At 35.9% G+C, this 16,658-nt stretch overlaps 1 protein-coding gene across 1 annotated transcript; it reads left to right on the forward strand.

The window, feature by feature from the left end:
- Window positions 1–1,558: 1,558 nt before the first annotated feature.
- On the forward strand, window positions 1,559–15,374 carry LOC115955680 (pentatricopeptide repeat-containing protein At4g04790, mitochondrial-like). The gene is made up of 16 exons (XM_031073917.1): window positions 1,559–1,931; window positions 2,080–2,127; window positions 2,823–3,452; window positions 4,347–4,523; window positions 4,777–4,841; window positions 8,578–8,685; window positions 8,886–8,999; window positions 9,842–9,937; window positions 10,123–10,221; window positions 12,096–12,215; window positions 13,040–13,144; window positions 13,853–14,017; window positions 14,089–14,216; window positions 14,305–14,383; window positions 14,621–14,838; window positions 15,055–15,374. Exons 1-16 carry the CDS (start codon window positions 1,610–1,612, stop codon window positions 15,227–15,229), a joined length of 2,649 nt encoding a protein of 882 aa, XP_030929777.1. The 5' UTR covers window positions 1,559–1,609; the 3' UTR covers window positions 15,230–15,374.
- The last annotated feature ends 1,284 nt before the right edge of the window (window positions 15,375–16,658 follow it).

Here is a 16,658-nt window from a genome sequence, read left to right on the forward strand (position 1 = left end):
GCCTTCCCTTTGAACGGCTTGATTAAGCCCAAGCTTACCTTCTCCCTTCATCCTGGGAGAGCTTGAATCAATGGGGTCCACTTTCTTTGTCGCCTTGCTCCCACTCCTTCTACGTGATACCATAATCCACGGCCCGTACATGTCCTTTGCATTGTCCACCAACGTGTCCTCTCCCATCTTTTCCTCATGCACTCCACTGTCCTTGGACGTATTCGTAGAAGTGCCTGGTATGTCAGAGTCATGCCCAACGTCTTCATGGCTCACCAAAGTGTCCTCTTTTTCCTCGGCCTCCTTCGCCTGAGGAATATCTTTCCGGACAACGTAGGGGCAGTTTTCACGCCGATGACTGATCCTACCGCAAGAGAAACATAACCTTTGAACTCCTTCATAGCACACAGGTTGCTCCTTACCACCAATGAGAAGAGCTGTAATGAGAGGCTTTCCAACGTCCACTTGAATACATAAGCGTGCAAATTGTCCCCTGGACTCATTAGTCGTATGTGTGTCGATGCGTAACACCTTACCAATCGCGTTTCCAATGTTTTGAAGGGCTTCTACATGATAATACTCTATGGGAAGCTCATTCAGTCTCACCCAGATCGCCACAGATAAAATATTCGCCTCAGCTGGTTTAAAGTTTGGTTCCCATGGCCTAATAGATAAAAAGTTCTCTCCTATAAACCATGGGCCATTCCTAAGGACTGCCTCACAGTCCTTTTTGACAGAAAACCGGATTAGAAAAAACTCCTTACCAAGGTCCACGCAATCGAGCCTTCCCATTGGCTTCCACAGAGACAGCAGTCGGCCATGAAGGAATGAGAACCCAACTGATCTTCCGTAGACTTTAACGATAAGACTTTTACTCCAGGGAGACCGAATGCGCACCTTCAGCTCTTTTGTGAACGGAACTGCAACAAGCCCTTCACGAAGGCCGTCGCTTTCCGAGTCCGATTCCTCCTCTGCCTCCATTAGCTCAGAAAAATTGAAGGCTTGAACATAAGCACCGGGTATCTCTCCCACGAGCTTATCCTTGAATGACAGAGGGTGTCGCGCATTCCCCGAACTCAAGGGAAAAGAAGTCTGGCCGTCCCTCATGTGACCCTCAAAATCGGCGTGGCTAACATTCTTCACTTTTTTGTTACTGCAGGCTAACTCGGCTTCTTCCTCTCTAGAGAGAATAGGAGCACTCATATTCTTCACTTTTTTGTTACTGCGGGCTAACATTCTTCACTCATATTTTTTTATAACATCCTCTATACATGTTTCTAAAATTGTGAAATTACGTATTTAAAATATGATTTCAGTTCAGTGATAGTGTATGTAAGGAATGTGTGAGTATTTCATTACTTAAGAAACTTAAAAAAAAAAAAAAAAAAATCTTGCAGGCCAAACACAAATTAGAAATAGAACAAAAAAAGAAAAAAGAAATCAATATATATTTTTTGTATCGTTTGTCTCAAAAAAAGAAACAGAAAAAAAAAAAAAGTGATTGGCAAGAGTATATAGAGGGAGGGAAAACACAAAAAGATTTTATGACAAAATAGATGATACTATGATAGAATCATTTAAGTAACGGAGAGCAACGTTACTCCGTTAAGTCTCCAATGCAATGCCCGCCTCCAAGGCCAAAAACCTAAGCTCACTATTCCGCACTGCCGTCAAAACCACCACCACCACTACCGCCGCCGCCGCCGCCACCGCCACCGCCACTTCTTCTTCTTCTTCTTTTTCTACACCCGCCCAAGACGCTACTCTCAAACACTTCGTCTCCTCGCTCGACACCTCGTCGTCTCCCACCGCCTCCATTTCCAACTTCATCAAACGACGCTACGTCAAAGTCAAGTCCCCCAAATCCTCCTCCTCTCTCTCAACCAATACCTCCTGTTCCTCCTCTCTTCCCATCCTCAACCTTGACCCTCTCTCTGATTCTGGTACTTTAAAAAAAAAAAAAAAAATCTTTTGTAATTATATTTACCGTTACTTTTTGTTTGGTTACTGAGAAATACGAAATGGGAAGTGAAAAGAAATTTCGTGATTTGTTGTCTGAGTTTTTATGTTTGTTGTCGTGTTTGAATGCAGAGGACTCGGAGAAGCAGTTGTCCAGGGAGATATCTTCTATATTGTCCGGTATGTGTTTGTGAAATTTACTCTGAGAGTTTTAAATTGTTTAAAGTTTTAAAATTTTTGGGGGTCCTTGATTTTGAGATAACGGATTACTTTGAAAGTGGAAGTTTGAATTTTTGTAAGGATTTCGTGACCTGGGTAGTTGCACACTTGTACTCTGTTGTAGCTATGCTATTTTATTTGAGAAATTCACTTACTCAGCTATGGCTCAAATAGTCAAATGATACTTCTTTCGCTTAAATAAGTTGTGGGTTTAAGACCCATTGGGTGTCTGTGTAACTTAAAAATGTTAGTAAGAATGTCCATTTTCTAGGGAAACAAGGTGAGCTTTCTCTTTTGGGTACTAGTTTCATTAGGTTGACAACGTGAAAGAATGTAGGATAGTTAATTTTTTCCATGTGATTGTGATATATTTCTAAATTACTTCCCTGAAAATTACGGGAGCTAGAAGAAGATAAGAATTTGGTAATTTTGTTATGACTGCCATCCTATTTGGGTGGATTGGCTGCATTTAATGTTTTCCTTCAGATGTCGTCATCTGCTCGGGTGTTACATGACAGTAAAACATCTTGACGATTGTATTGCATTTATTGAAATTGTGAATAGTCTTACATTCATATTCAGCTTTTCTTTGACTTGGATTTTGATTGTTAATGGCTGGGGACACCTTTTTCTTTTTGTGTAATTTGCTTTTGCAGGTGGTGAATCGGTAAGTTCACCTGATTTGCAGGGAGCTGATGATGGAGAAGATATTGTGGAAAAAGTGCTGAATATACCATGGTTTTCTAACCTGTCTCACAATCATATATCACTACATCGGAAAGAAGTATCTCGTGAACGGAAACAAAAATGGGTTTACAAAAGTTCCCAGGGGAATCGTTTTAACCGTTTAATTTCAATGTGTGGGCAGAAACTGGGAACAGAGACTACCATACAGGTATTTGGTAAGTTGGGACGAGAAACTGGTGTCAAAGAATATAATGCATTAATAGGACTATGCGTACAGAGGGTCAGGAGAAGCGATGATGAAGATGCTGCATTAGAACAGATACACATGGCTTTTCGACTTTTTGAATCAATGAGAGAGCAAGGTTTCCAAATAGAAGAGGATACTTATGGCCAATTTCTTCTGTATTTAATTGAGATGGGTATGGAACAAGAATTTCATTTTTTCTGTGGAGTTATTGGAAAAGATAATCCACGTTCGCTTCCAAGATTAGGCTACTATGAGATGCTGCTGTGGATCAGAGTCAACAATGAAGAAAAGATTCAAGAGCTTTGTAAATACATTGCAGTTGATAATGGGGGAGACAATTCCACTTTACGAGGTATAGGGTCCCACGTGACAACCCATTTTTAAGCTTAACTCTCATTAAAAAATGAGGGTTATACTAAGGCCTCTTCTTATTTTACCATTCTAACTCTTAGATAATTGCTAGGAAATATGAAAGAAATAATTTGAAAGTTATTGTTTCATTGCACCATGGTGTTCTAGCAAAGTAAGAACTTTCGTGATTGCCATTATATTTATTACAGGTGGAATAGATTCACCTTTTTTATTTTTTATTACAATATAGAAATTCTATTCTAGCCTAATCTAAGTATATATGTGTGTGAAGTTCCCTGGAGACTTGATCCCTAGCCTTTGCCCCTCCACCCACGAATCCCACGAGAACTTTGTATTTGTGGTGTGACCATCATGCCAAAGGTGTGCAGCGGTAACAGATTCACCTTTTATATGGTTTTTGATGCTGTATCTTGGCCATGTAGAATCCTTTTTGCATACAACCATGTTAAGTTTACTATCCAAATGATGCCTATGGACTTGAATGGTGTCTTTTTTAATTATGGTGCACCCACCTTTTGAAATCCTAGGATGTTACATTGTTTGGACAGGGTTAAGAGAGGTAAAAGTTACTAAACAGTGCAGATAACTTTATAAGTTTTGAAATTGCTAATTATGTTTACCTCTGTAGCCCACATCAAATTTGGCCTCTGTAATCTTGGTGGGAATTCACTTTTGACGTCTATGGATGACACATTTGAAACACAAAGTTAGATTCTGTGTAGAATGCTGTGTCTGGCTTTGGTTGTTAAAAACAGTGCATATGTTAGTATAATAAACGGATCTTTTGTGCAGTTTAACTTAAGATCCTTTTATGACAAAGTAACTTCTTTCTGTTGGTATTATTCAACCTCATCAGCTTCAACTCATGTTGCAGAGAATTATTTGTTAGCTCTTTGTGAAAGTGACCGGAAGAAGGAGCTTTTGCAGCTGCTGGAAATTGTCGACATGATGAAACTTTCACCACCAAATTCTGCAAATATATTTAGATCATTAGGAAGGCTATCATTGGAGTCTTCCGCTGAGAACTTCCTTATGGCATTCAAAAACTGCAGTACGTTCATTAAACATTGTTATTATTTTTCTAGGGACTCTGATATTAGTTTTGTTATTCAAGGGCTTTTTGGATGGGAGAACAAATAGAAACTGAGTATTCTTAAGGGAGACAAGCCAAGTTATTCATATATTGTATTTTTGCAAATATTTTTCATGTTTAAAAGTAAGTTTTTTATTTATTTACAAATTAGAGTTTCTAGGATTTGGCAATATATCTATAAAACCTGATGTGGTTATCTTAATAAATGCAGATTATGAAGCAGAAAATATCTCAAACTTCATCTCTAGTTATGTTGTTAGCATTCCAAATTTAGCGGTGAGGAACTTCTCATGAATGCTACTGGTAATGTCCTTGTGGCCATAATTTCTGAGGCAATTTCTGCTTCACATGCAGTGTGCTTCTTTGTAAAAAATTCATTTTGTTCTTGCTAATGCGTTACTTGAAACTTGACCAGCTTTATTTTCTTTTAAATATGAAATTAGTGTAAGAACATATCTTTGTACTTTGAATACACAAGAGCTTGTTTAGACCTCAAATTTAAAAATTACGGCTAGATTGCTTTTACTTTAACTTATCTAAGTGCGGAACAAAAGTAAATGAAACACAATAAACCGAGGAACAAAAGTAAATGAAACACAATAAACCGAAAACTACTCTATTGTAAGCCATATTCATCAAATAATAACAATATAATGAAAGCTAAAAGAGTAAGGAAGAAGGATGCAAATACAAGATAATATCGAGACATGTTATCGAAGAGGAAACTGAAAAACCTCTTCGCTATCCTCCAAGCGATAAATCGACCCACTAGACAATTAGTCGGGATATATGAATATCAAGAGACCTTCTAAGCCTAATCTACCCAATGTACCTAAGCTCTCCAAACTTCTATTCCAACAAGGCTTCTTGGAATTGTGTCTTGTCTAGTTTTTCCGGATCCTGCAATTCAGCCCGATTGCATCCGCCAACGCTTGGTTTCTTCTAATACTTTCTAGTAGCACCACAACCTCACTTTACACTCTAATTGGGTGTGGTAAGTGTTTGGACTATCAACCTCTCAAGGATATGAATATAGAGAGGTAAGAGTAGAGGAAAACCACAAAGGATTGTGTAGAGGATTGTGGGTATGACAATCTTTAACTCTCAAGGATAATTTCTAGGGCTTTTTTTTTTTTCTTCTGAAAAACACTTCTTACAATATATGGATAATGAGGGTATAAATAGCGTGTGAAAACATGGTGGGGCAGATATGCCAAAATAGCAAAACAGAATGTTTTGCGGGTATTTCGCGGGAAGGCTTTACCCGCGAATTACTCACGAAAACCAGTTTTCATGACTCTTTGCATTCCAGTCATGTGCTCTGCACGTGGCTCACTTCACGGGATAGCTTCTCGCGAATCTTCTTGCGAAATCCACTTGGTCTTCAATAAGAACTTGAGTCTTCACACTCTTTCTCACACACAACCTTTACAATAAAATCCCACCTAAAATGCAGGGTAAACATGATTGAACATAATTACAATTAAATTTGACACGGAATTAAAGCCAATACAAAATAGTTGTAAATAACAACTTTACAGTACTCAATGGTAATTAATAGGAAAATGGGAGAAGATTGAAGAAAGGTTTTCTTTAAAACTATATTTGGGAGTTTGGAGGGAGAGGATAGAAAAGGATACAGGGATGAGCAAAAGGAGAAGAGAGGAGAGGATATAAGTTAATTCTTCTTCTTCTTTTTTGGATGCTTTATTGATATTCCTACCCTTGTTTGGTTGTAGAATTTAAAGCAAAGGAAGGCTTAAATATCAAGTAAATTGACAATAGAGAGAGATAAATGATAAGCATTAGTATCTATAAAAAAAAAAAAAAAATTATAAGCATTGGCAGGGTCCAACTGTGGAAGAGGTAGTACAAATTTTTGAACCTGACATTCACCTTGTTCAAATTCCTCTAAATTGAAAGAATTAAAGCAAACAGGTATTTCATATCCTCTCTTCCTGCCCCCAAAAATACATCCAAACTGCGGGAAGAGGAACCACCCTCCTATTCCCTTGTGGTCTTCTCCGTGGACAAGAGGATGGATATCTTGACTACTTCTCAAAATTGGTTGATGGTGAATTCAGTATAACTTTTAATCATGGAAAGTTTGTACCTCAGGCACAAGGTGAGATGAAAATCCTATTTGGGGTTGGTAGTAACCTGATTGCATATTATTAAAAATAAATAAATAAAAAATGAGCAAGAGTGATGTGGCCCTTTATAGTATTGGTGGTCTCTTCATTCCTTTGTTCCCTTTTCTTGTTGGTACAGACTTTAGAAATGGCATTTTACTCAACTTCACAGGACCTGTTGTAGTTCAGGAGCTCATGTAAAAATTAAAATTATTCTTTTGTTTACATCAGGGGTGGAAGGCATACATGCTCACAAGTCATGTACAAAATAAACTTCTTTTGTTTACATCTGGAATTGAAGGCATACACACTGACAACTTATGTAAAAAACAGACAAATTCTTTTGTTGGCATGCTAGAAATTTATGTAGGTTTATTAGTAACTTTGCTTCTTGATTCTCTTTGAAGCAATGCTTTGACCACTAAACTACACTAAGAGATGACCCTAAAATCATTGCAGTGTTTCTTAAGTGAGGTACCTACTAGGCCTTAAAATATTAGTTAAATCTAATGACTTACATGGTTACATTTGCTTAATTATTGACCAACAGCATTGGAGATGATCTTTCTAAAGTATTATTATCAATATTTTTTATTCTTCTTCCTCCTTAGACCATAATGAATAGTTAAGTGTGTGCTGGACAAGAATGGTTGGATGGTTGTAGAGGCTTTCTAACTACTGACTTCTCAGTTCTCACCATGATCTTTTGAAGCTATGATGCTGGTTTGGGCAAAGTTACCTGGATAATAATTTGTTTTGCTAAACAAGTAGGTGAATGAGAATATGATTTTAGGTAGGACAGAATGGTGGAAAGGAAAAAACAAAAACATGATGCCTTGATTTGTTGAAAATGGATCTATGGAGCCTCCCCCAATTTAATTAAGATGAAGGTTTAGTTGAGATGAACCTTATACAAAGACTGAAGAGTATGCCTTCCATGTCAATGAAGTTAGGATGTCTAATCCCTTTAAAGTTGTTGCAAGCTAATGTCTATAATCCACATTAGAACCCTAACTCCGATATGCTTTATAGGAGAAAATGTAGACAAAGGTTTTCCATTGCTCATTGCTTTTTGTTTGAAGCATAACAAGGACCAAACAACCCATTAGCATACCTGTACCCTGTATGTTTTCAAAAAATAGGGATTTGGAATTGTAAATTCAACAGATTAATGGTACGTAATTCTTTCCTTCCTCTTTAAAATTGGAAACTTTATTTTAAAAAGAATCCTAATGAGAAAAGGGTGGTCTGTCTACTCATTGTCTTTCTGCATGTGATGCCCTGGCAAAGGGATAATTTGTGATTTCTGAAACTGAGCATAGCCTCTGGACAGAGCTGAATGGGTAAAAGGATTCTTGTAGCCAAAACTATACAGTTGGAATTAGGCTTTATTTAGTTGAAGATGAACCTCAAGGAAATACATCTTTAATTGTCTTCTCTTTAATGAATAATGCTGACTCCTTTTTTGTATGGATCTATGGAAGTTGTAGCTGGTTGACAATGAAGATAAAGAAAAAATGAAAACATAAAAACTTAAGAGAATTGGCGATTTCAATGAAGTGTTTATATCTTGCCATATTGTTATAAAACAAAATATATGCCTTGCTAGGTGTCAGATTTCCTTGATCCCCACATCACTTGAACTACACATGAAAGCCAAAATAATGTGCATTCTGTTGAAATATCTTTTGGCCTATTTTCAAACATATAATTGCTTTATGACTCCAATCAGCTTCTATTTTTCTATTAAAATTTTCAACTAAATGAGCACTTTCTTCCATATTGTTATGCATAATCATTATTTCCAATAAATCTCAATTGTTTATCATTGTTTCTCATTTTGACTTTTGTTTTCTCACTTGTTTGATTGAATATTGAAGGTTGAGGATGTCATTTCAAAATTTAAAAACTTCCATGCAAAATTGGAAGTGACACCTTCGTCCTCATCCTATGCAGAGCTCATTGCATATTGTTGTGATTCACTGAAGGTATGATTGGTCTGTTGACTAAAAGGAGAAAAAATAAGTTGAACTCCTAATTTGTTTCTTGTCCATATACTATCTTTTTCTATGAGTCCTCTTGTTTTCAGGTTGGTATACTTCACTAGATAATTTTGTGTTTTTTAGACCATTTTTTGTTTGGACTATGTTTGAAATTGGGTATATGTTTATTTATTACAATTTTTCAGGTGCATGCTGCTCTTGATTTAGTTGACGAAATGTGTGAAGTGGGGTTGACCTTATCAATTGAGGTGTTACACTCCATTTTACATGCTACTGAACAGAGCTGTGAGTTTAATTTGGTATGTTTTATCATTTCATTTATCTCCCCCATTTCATATGGTATTTGTTGTGCTTTCTTCTCAACTTGCTGATACTAACAATTTAAACTTAGAATTTATATTAATTTGATGAGTCAATTTTAACTTAATATTTATTACTTTTATGAATGGTGAAGAGATTTCTTAATCCAAACTGGCTGAATAAAAACAAAATTTAATGCTGGCATTATGTTGTGCCTGCGTTTTTGTAATTGTTGAACCTTTTGACATCTATTATCCAAGGACTGGGGGAAGTTAAGTTTGCAAGTAGTTAATTAGGATATGTGTTGCATCTCCCAGATAAAATGAATGTTTGATTCCATTCTAAACATATGTAGAATACATAATGGTGACATTAATTATAATTTCTTTACCAGGAAGAGGGCCAAAAAATAACTTTATTACTAATAGTGATAATTATGGACAAGAATCATAAGATGAACATAGACTTAAAACTATTTTCTCTCGAAATTTTCTGTTTCTACTTTATACTTCATTGTCATCTATTGCACCTATAATTTTTGGGTGTTCTATGTTATTTGGTTTTATGTCTTTTTAGCATTAAGATTTAGATTATGAAGTTTCAAAGATTTCTTTCCTCTTTTGATTTGTTTTGCATGTCAATCACGTTAGAAGTTTAATATTTTCCTTTCTAGTGATTATCAGATGTTGATTATATGTTCAGAAAGATCTTTTATGTTATCATTTATTAATGTGCTTTTGCTATTAACCTTCACTGTTGTTTTGACTCTGTTTTACTGTATGTCAGTACTAATATGTTTTCTGTTTTTCCCTTCCCCCCGGCAAATTACATCAATCTCAAGGTTCGTCGAATCTATTCAGTGATTTGTCGCCAGGATATGACACCAAACAATGAAACCTTCAGGAGTATGATAAGTTTATGCGTGAGAATGAAAGATGTAAGTTTTTGCTTGGTTTTTTTTGTTTGTTTGTTTGTTTGTTTTTATTTATTGTGCATGCACACTCATGCATTGATTTTCCCTTAGTTGCATTTTTCCAAACTAATGTTTATACTTGGATATGTTACATAGTTTGATGGTAGTATCACACCACAAATTTCTGTTATTTTTTCTTTCCAATGCAGTTTGAGGGTGCATATGGCATGCTTGAGGACTTGGAGAAAATGAATTTGACACCTACAGCCAACATGTACAATGCTATAATGGCTGGATATTTTCGAGAGGTAAGTTTCTTAGTTTAATGAGATGCTCTTGTTTTTTTTTTTTTTTTTTTTTCAAAATTTTTTTTAATGATATTTTGATTTCCAAAACATCATTGGGGTTCTCTATTATAAGTCAGTATGGTTTCTGCTTATTAGTTTCTCTTCTGTTGGTAAATTTTGATTAGTTGAAAATTATTGCCAAGTATGCATTTGTAGAACCTCTAGCAAGTAACTGTTTGAACAATCAGTGCACACACAATTGACGTATGCACATACATTAGTACATATGCAAGGAATAGAGAGGCAAAGCTTGGACATTTTCGGTGTCCTTGAGCTAAGCTTGGACATTTTTACAAATACCATCTTTGATCTTGTTCTTTCCAGTTGTTTTTTTTCAAAAGAATTTTTTGACTGTAAAATTAGTGAGATAGGTTATGAAAGGCTAATGGAGGTTACCTCAGGTATAAAAAAAAAGTGCCAACTTTTGAACCATGGGTAAACAAGGTTAAAATGAGCGTAAGGTTATCCGTAATTACCTTTTTTTAAAAACTATATGTAAAAATTTTACTTTAAATTAGAGTTTCCATTAGGGCAAGGTAGACAGCAAGTGAAATTGCAAGTTGAACACCCAATTTGGCATTAGTGTGAAACAGTGGGTCTATGATTTCACATTAACATGAAATCATGGGTGGAACCCATGATGTCAAGACGACATGGGGTGGCCATGCCCCTTTGTGCTTTCAATAGTAAATTTATTTATTAAAAAAAAAGAAAAAAGGATGGCCATGCCAGCTAAAGATGATATGGGATGATGGCAATTCCAACATTTAAATGAGGACACCCAAATTCATCAATTTGAGCCACCAGTGTCATTTTTGCCAAGGTATCATTAAGTAGCGTTGCTAGTGTGCATGTCATGGTGCAAGGTGGTTTGGTCACTAAGGGATGTCATTCTGTTCTTAAGGAGAGAGAAGTGGTTCAAGCTAGGAAGCACGGACAAGGACACAGGTACGGGTATAGACATGGTGACATGAGCAATTTTTGAAAAATTATAACATAAAACGGTTGGTATGACATCGATATGACACGAGTACGACATGGGTGCGACACCCTAAATGAAGTGTCCGTGCTTCCTAGGGTTCAAGCATGGCTTATATGAGGTACTCCATCGACCAACACCACTTGGTCCTTACTCCTTACTGTCTTCAAGGACTGACCATCGCAGCAATGGTAGGATTAAGAGATTCTGGCCTAATTCTGAGCTTTGATGGTCCGATTAGCACTGTTTTCTAAGGGATGTTGATGTTGGCAGGACCATGAGGCAAGGACTAAAATCCTTGTCTGATTTCACTGATAGTGACTGATTCCAATCAGTCAATTGTTGTTATAGGGAGAGTGAGAGACACGAGGGGACTAAAGCAGTGAATCAGTCAACATTGACTGTGATTGAACTGACCAAAATCGTGGGATCTATTTAACATATGCATAATGCATTGGCTTTACAATTTATTGTTGGGTGGGGTTGTTCAGGTTTTTTTGTTATAATTATTTATAAAAATATAAAAAAAGGTTTTTTTGTTGTCATTGTTTTTTTTTCTTTATATTGGTAATGGCTTTGCAAAATTTTCTGTTGTCCTTTGAAAATTGCCTTTTTCTCTCTGAGTTATTTGTAGAAACTCAAAAGGTACACTTTATTTAAGATAATGGGTAATCTCAATTATAGTTTTAACAGATGATATGTGTAATTTTACAATCTTTAATTATTGCATTCTCTGGGTATGGCTGCAGATCATGATAATGATGTTATATGCACCAATGACTTTTCAAGCTTTATATTAATATGGTTTCTGCATTCAAGATTTCTTGGTCTTACTTTTTTGCTAAACGCTTCGCAGAAGAACACATATGGAGCATTGATGGTTCTCAGGAAAATGGAACTTGCAGATGTAAAACCTGATTCACAGACGTTCAGTTATCTGATAAGCAACTGTGACTGCGAAGAAGATATTATCAAGGTAGTTTGAAATTTATGTTTTGATCAAGGTTTCATGTTTACGTTGCTGCTAGATAACGTACAGACCTCCCCATTCCATTGTATTAAATTTTATGGGCTTTAATGCAATCCTCTTGGGCACGAGTATAAATTGCTTAGCCCGTCAGGGGTAAAAAGCCCTTGAATTACTCGGTAACTGGTTTTGGCAGGTGGGGTCAGTTGCCCATAGGAGTTTGATTAACAGTGAGGATTGTTGTACAGTATGCTCTGTGATGTGCAACTAATCTGAGTGAAGTTTTCCTATGTCATCAAAAAAAAAAAAAAAAATGCAATATTCATATACAAAAGCTTACTGTGAGTCTGCAGCCCACAAAAATCTGCCTTTCCTTTTGTTTATTATTAAAACATGAGTAGTATTGACTAATAATACACGCATGCACACAAAAAACACAAACAAAATCATATTTATGTTTTCTTTTTTTATATGTTTCCATATAATGTTACTTTTTGGTTGATTAACATGTGTAGATAATGTTATTGGGTGCAATTTTATGGTGCTTTATGCCACCAACATTTTATGAACCATCTCATATTTTTGGATGCTTCTGTTGGTAGTCCATTCACTACAGTTATTTATGAACAATTCTTGCATAGCTAAAATACTTTTTTTTGTGCATGTCAGCATATTTGTGTGTGCCTATTTTTTCCTTTTGGGTTTCTTTTTTATTTTTGGGGGGGTTGGGGGGGGGGGGGGGGAGGGCGTTGATGGGTTATGTAAATGATACTTTGCTGTTTTTTAAAATTTCTGAAAGCTAAACATTCTGTGGTCAATTTATTTGCTTGTAGTATTACGAAGAACTGAAGCATTTTGGAGTTCAAGTCACGAGGCAGATTTTCATGGCACTTATAAATGCATATGCAAATTGTGGACAGTTTGAGAAGGCAAAACAGGTATTTGTAGATGTGGCAAGTTGCTTGTAATGTAGTTTATCAGTCCATTAGTAAAAGAGAAACGCTATGTCCACAGCACTTTTACAACAAATTGTAAGTGGCAAGTTATTATTGGTTGTTATAGGTAGGTAAAAAAGTAATTTAAGTTATGGATTCAAATTAGAACCACTAACAACTTACCATCTATGGTTTGTTGTGAAAATATTGTGGATGTAACACTTCTCTTAGTAAAAAAGACTTAATATATAATGTGGAATGTACCTTAAAAAGTGAGAAATTCATTACATATATTAGTTGTCTGCATTATATTGATTCCAACTCTATTCATCAGAGTGAAGATGATCATGATAGTCATAAACTTAGACAAGAAGGAGCTAAGCTTGAATATGTTTTCATTGGGTAATTGTAGCTGGCTCTTAGGCACCCTAAGTATGGGAATTTTTTACTCTGCAATTCCTAAAAAAGTTAAAATCTTATTTTAATTTAATTTTCAATTTTTTGAGGAAAACATTGAAAAATTATATACCCTTATAATTTAATCACATACTTTTTTCCCCTTTTAAGCATTACAGAAGACTTCTACTTCTCTCTCCCCCCCCAACCCCTGCTTTTTTCTCCTTTGAAATTTTCCAAGTGTAATATATGTGGATGATATTTGTAAATGTTTTGATTGCTGATGTTTTATTTCTTGATGCTCCAATGTTGCAGGTAGTCTCAACTAAAGGAATTCCAGTTAAAAACCTAAATGAAATCAAGAGTGTCCTTGTGTCAGCTCTTGCATCACATGGGCAAATGTCTGATGCCCTTGATATATATGAAGAAATCAAGCAATCTGGATCCAATTTGGAACCAAAGGCTGTTATAAGTCTTATGGTAAGTTCTTCAACCAATGATTGTATTCCTTCTCTTGTACAAACAATGACTGGTTTTTACTTATCCCATAGGAGCATCTTCAATCTGATGGAGAGTTGAGTAGATTGTTTCAGCTACTCGAGGAATTAAAAGATGTAGACTATTGGGTGGATGGTTGCTGCAGACTTATTTTATATTGTGTGCGATATAAGCATTTAAGGTCTGCTGAAACCGTACCTTTTATTTTGTTGGAAGATTCTTAACATACATGTTTCAGGTTGCTTATATTCATTCTTTCTTTGATTCAGTTCTGCTGTTGATTTGCTCAAGCAACTGAAGGATAATTTCTGTAATGATGATATGGCCATGGAAGTTCTTTTTGATGAGGTTTGCTCCCCTTACTTCCATTACACTGTATGCGCGATATGCATCTATCTATTTCAAGTCACTTTCAGTATATCTTTTGCCTTGAGAGTCTCAGATTTGATTGTTAGAGTAGCTGTGCTTGTGATACTCTTTCAGACATCTGATATGTGAAAGATGTTAAGTCTTCATTATGATGTTAACACGGACGGATGGCATGGACCTTAATTTTGTTGTTGTTTTGCTGTCATAAATGTGTAGGTATTTTCCCAAGTTGGAGAGTCAGAGTTTACGCATTTGCAGATTGGACTGGACTTGCTTCAAGTCATCAAGGATGAGCTTTGCCTCTCTCCTTCCCGAAAATGTCTTGATTTTCTTCTCAATGCTTGTGTCAATGCCAAAGATTTGCAGAGTTCTCTTCTGATTTGGAAAGAATATCAAGCTGCTGGACTTCCTTATAATGTCCTCAGTTTTCTAAGGTGAGTACTGATATGCTTATTTCTTCTACATTACATGGTTGCTTTAGGTGGACCTCCACCTTCAGTGCCTTGATTTCTGGGAGTAGTTCCTAATGATTTTTGGACTAAATAGCATATTCTAAAACCTGGGTGTGTTAGTTGCCTACTGAAAAAAATAAAAAGGAATGAGTCTGATTGCCTAAATATTTAATGTATCCATTATTGGAATGCTTGCAGAATGTATCAAGTTCTTTTAGCTGCAGGGGAGCATAAGGCTGCAAAGATTCTGCTTAATAAAATCCCGAAAGATGATATTCATGTTCGTTGTGTGATCAAAGCTTGTCAAACAAGTTATATAAGGCCCAAGTCTACAAAGGGTAAGAAGAAAAATAAGGTAAAGAGGAAGGGATGAACTGCACTTCAAAATAAAGAAAATGAAATAATCTTTACTAACAAGCAATTTTGTTCACTCGAAAGACATTGATAATCTGGCCTTTTATACGGAAGTTATATTAATTATATTGAGTTATATAATGAGGAAGTGGGCCTCTTTCGCATATTCACCTTGCTTCTGTGACTCTATTATCTGCAATTTACAAGATCCAGTCTTCTTTCTTCCCCTCCCGTTACTCGGTCTCCCAGATGAACTTGCTGAGTTCTTAAGGGCAAAGTGTTAAAGACATTTGAATAGGCTTCGGCTGCGTAAGTATGAGGTGTTGTGTTCTATTCAGGCACAAAGGTTTATCAATTATATTGCCCACAGGAGTGATTACAAATTAGCATAAATTTTATTTATTTATTTTTTGGTTAAAAGAGGATATATCAGTTTTAGTGCTTATAGTCCGATAAAAAAAGGTACATTGGCTTATCATTACAAAGGAGTAATTTAATCCTCTGGAGGGTTATCACAAAATCTAATTCTTCAACTTGAGAACAACCCTGCTTGGCAATTGCTTCAGTGTAGTTGATCTCCCTGCAGACGTGATTTATATGAAAACATTTTGCAAAGATTAATTTGACAAACAGTTTAAACACCGAGTTCCTATTGTAGGCAAGTGATTCCTAGGTCAACAACTCATCTCTAAAATTTAGTACATTCTAGTTATTTTCCATTCTCCTCTCATCTACTGTTGAACTCAAGTGAACAAACTCGAGTGACAGTTTGTTCGAAAAGGCCATTTCTTTGTAATGAATCAAGGGCTCTTGAAGTTAAATTTGAAGAAGAAAGAGAGTGAGGAGGATGAAAGTGAATGAGCTGAACTAGTTGGAGTTCCGATGAAAGTGAATTGGCTTAGAGTTGTTTGTGTGATCTGAAGCGGAGATGGGCTTAGAGATTTGAAAAAGATGTTAGTAAATTCGGAAATGGCAATCGTGGTGCTCATTAAAATTCCTTGTTTGATTTGGGTTTTGATTACTCAGATCATATTTTGATTTGTGAAGAAGCAAGGTTTAGTTATTGGTAACTGCAAGAATGAACATATATGATAAAGGGGAGATGGATCATTGTGGCCGTATTTTCTTGGTGTTTTTTATGAATCAACCAACAGGAAACAACAGGTGTTTTTAGTGCTTCTTCGAAACACAAGGAATTTTTCAAAGAGAAACATTCTCTATGAACCTTGAAACAAATGGAACCTAATACTGTTCCCTCCACGTCCACCCTCTATGAGTAGTCCTTTACCTGTTGTCCTTAATAATTTCTTAACATGAGACAATATTTTGATAGAAAATGAACGCTGGCAACAAAATTCGACATGATGTGAGACCATATTCATTTTATGATTACTGTCTTCTTCTTTTTTAATTATCGGACTACCATAAACGTTTATAAGGAGAAATAA

This window comes from Quercus lobata, chromosome 8 (assembly GCF_001633185.2).
Source record: "Quercus lobata isolate SW786 chromosome 8, ValleyOak3.0 Primary Assembly, whole genome shotgun sequence".
Classification (NCBI taxonomy): Eukaryota; Viridiplantae; Streptophyta; class Magnoliopsida; order Fagales; family Fagaceae; genus Quercus; species Quercus lobata.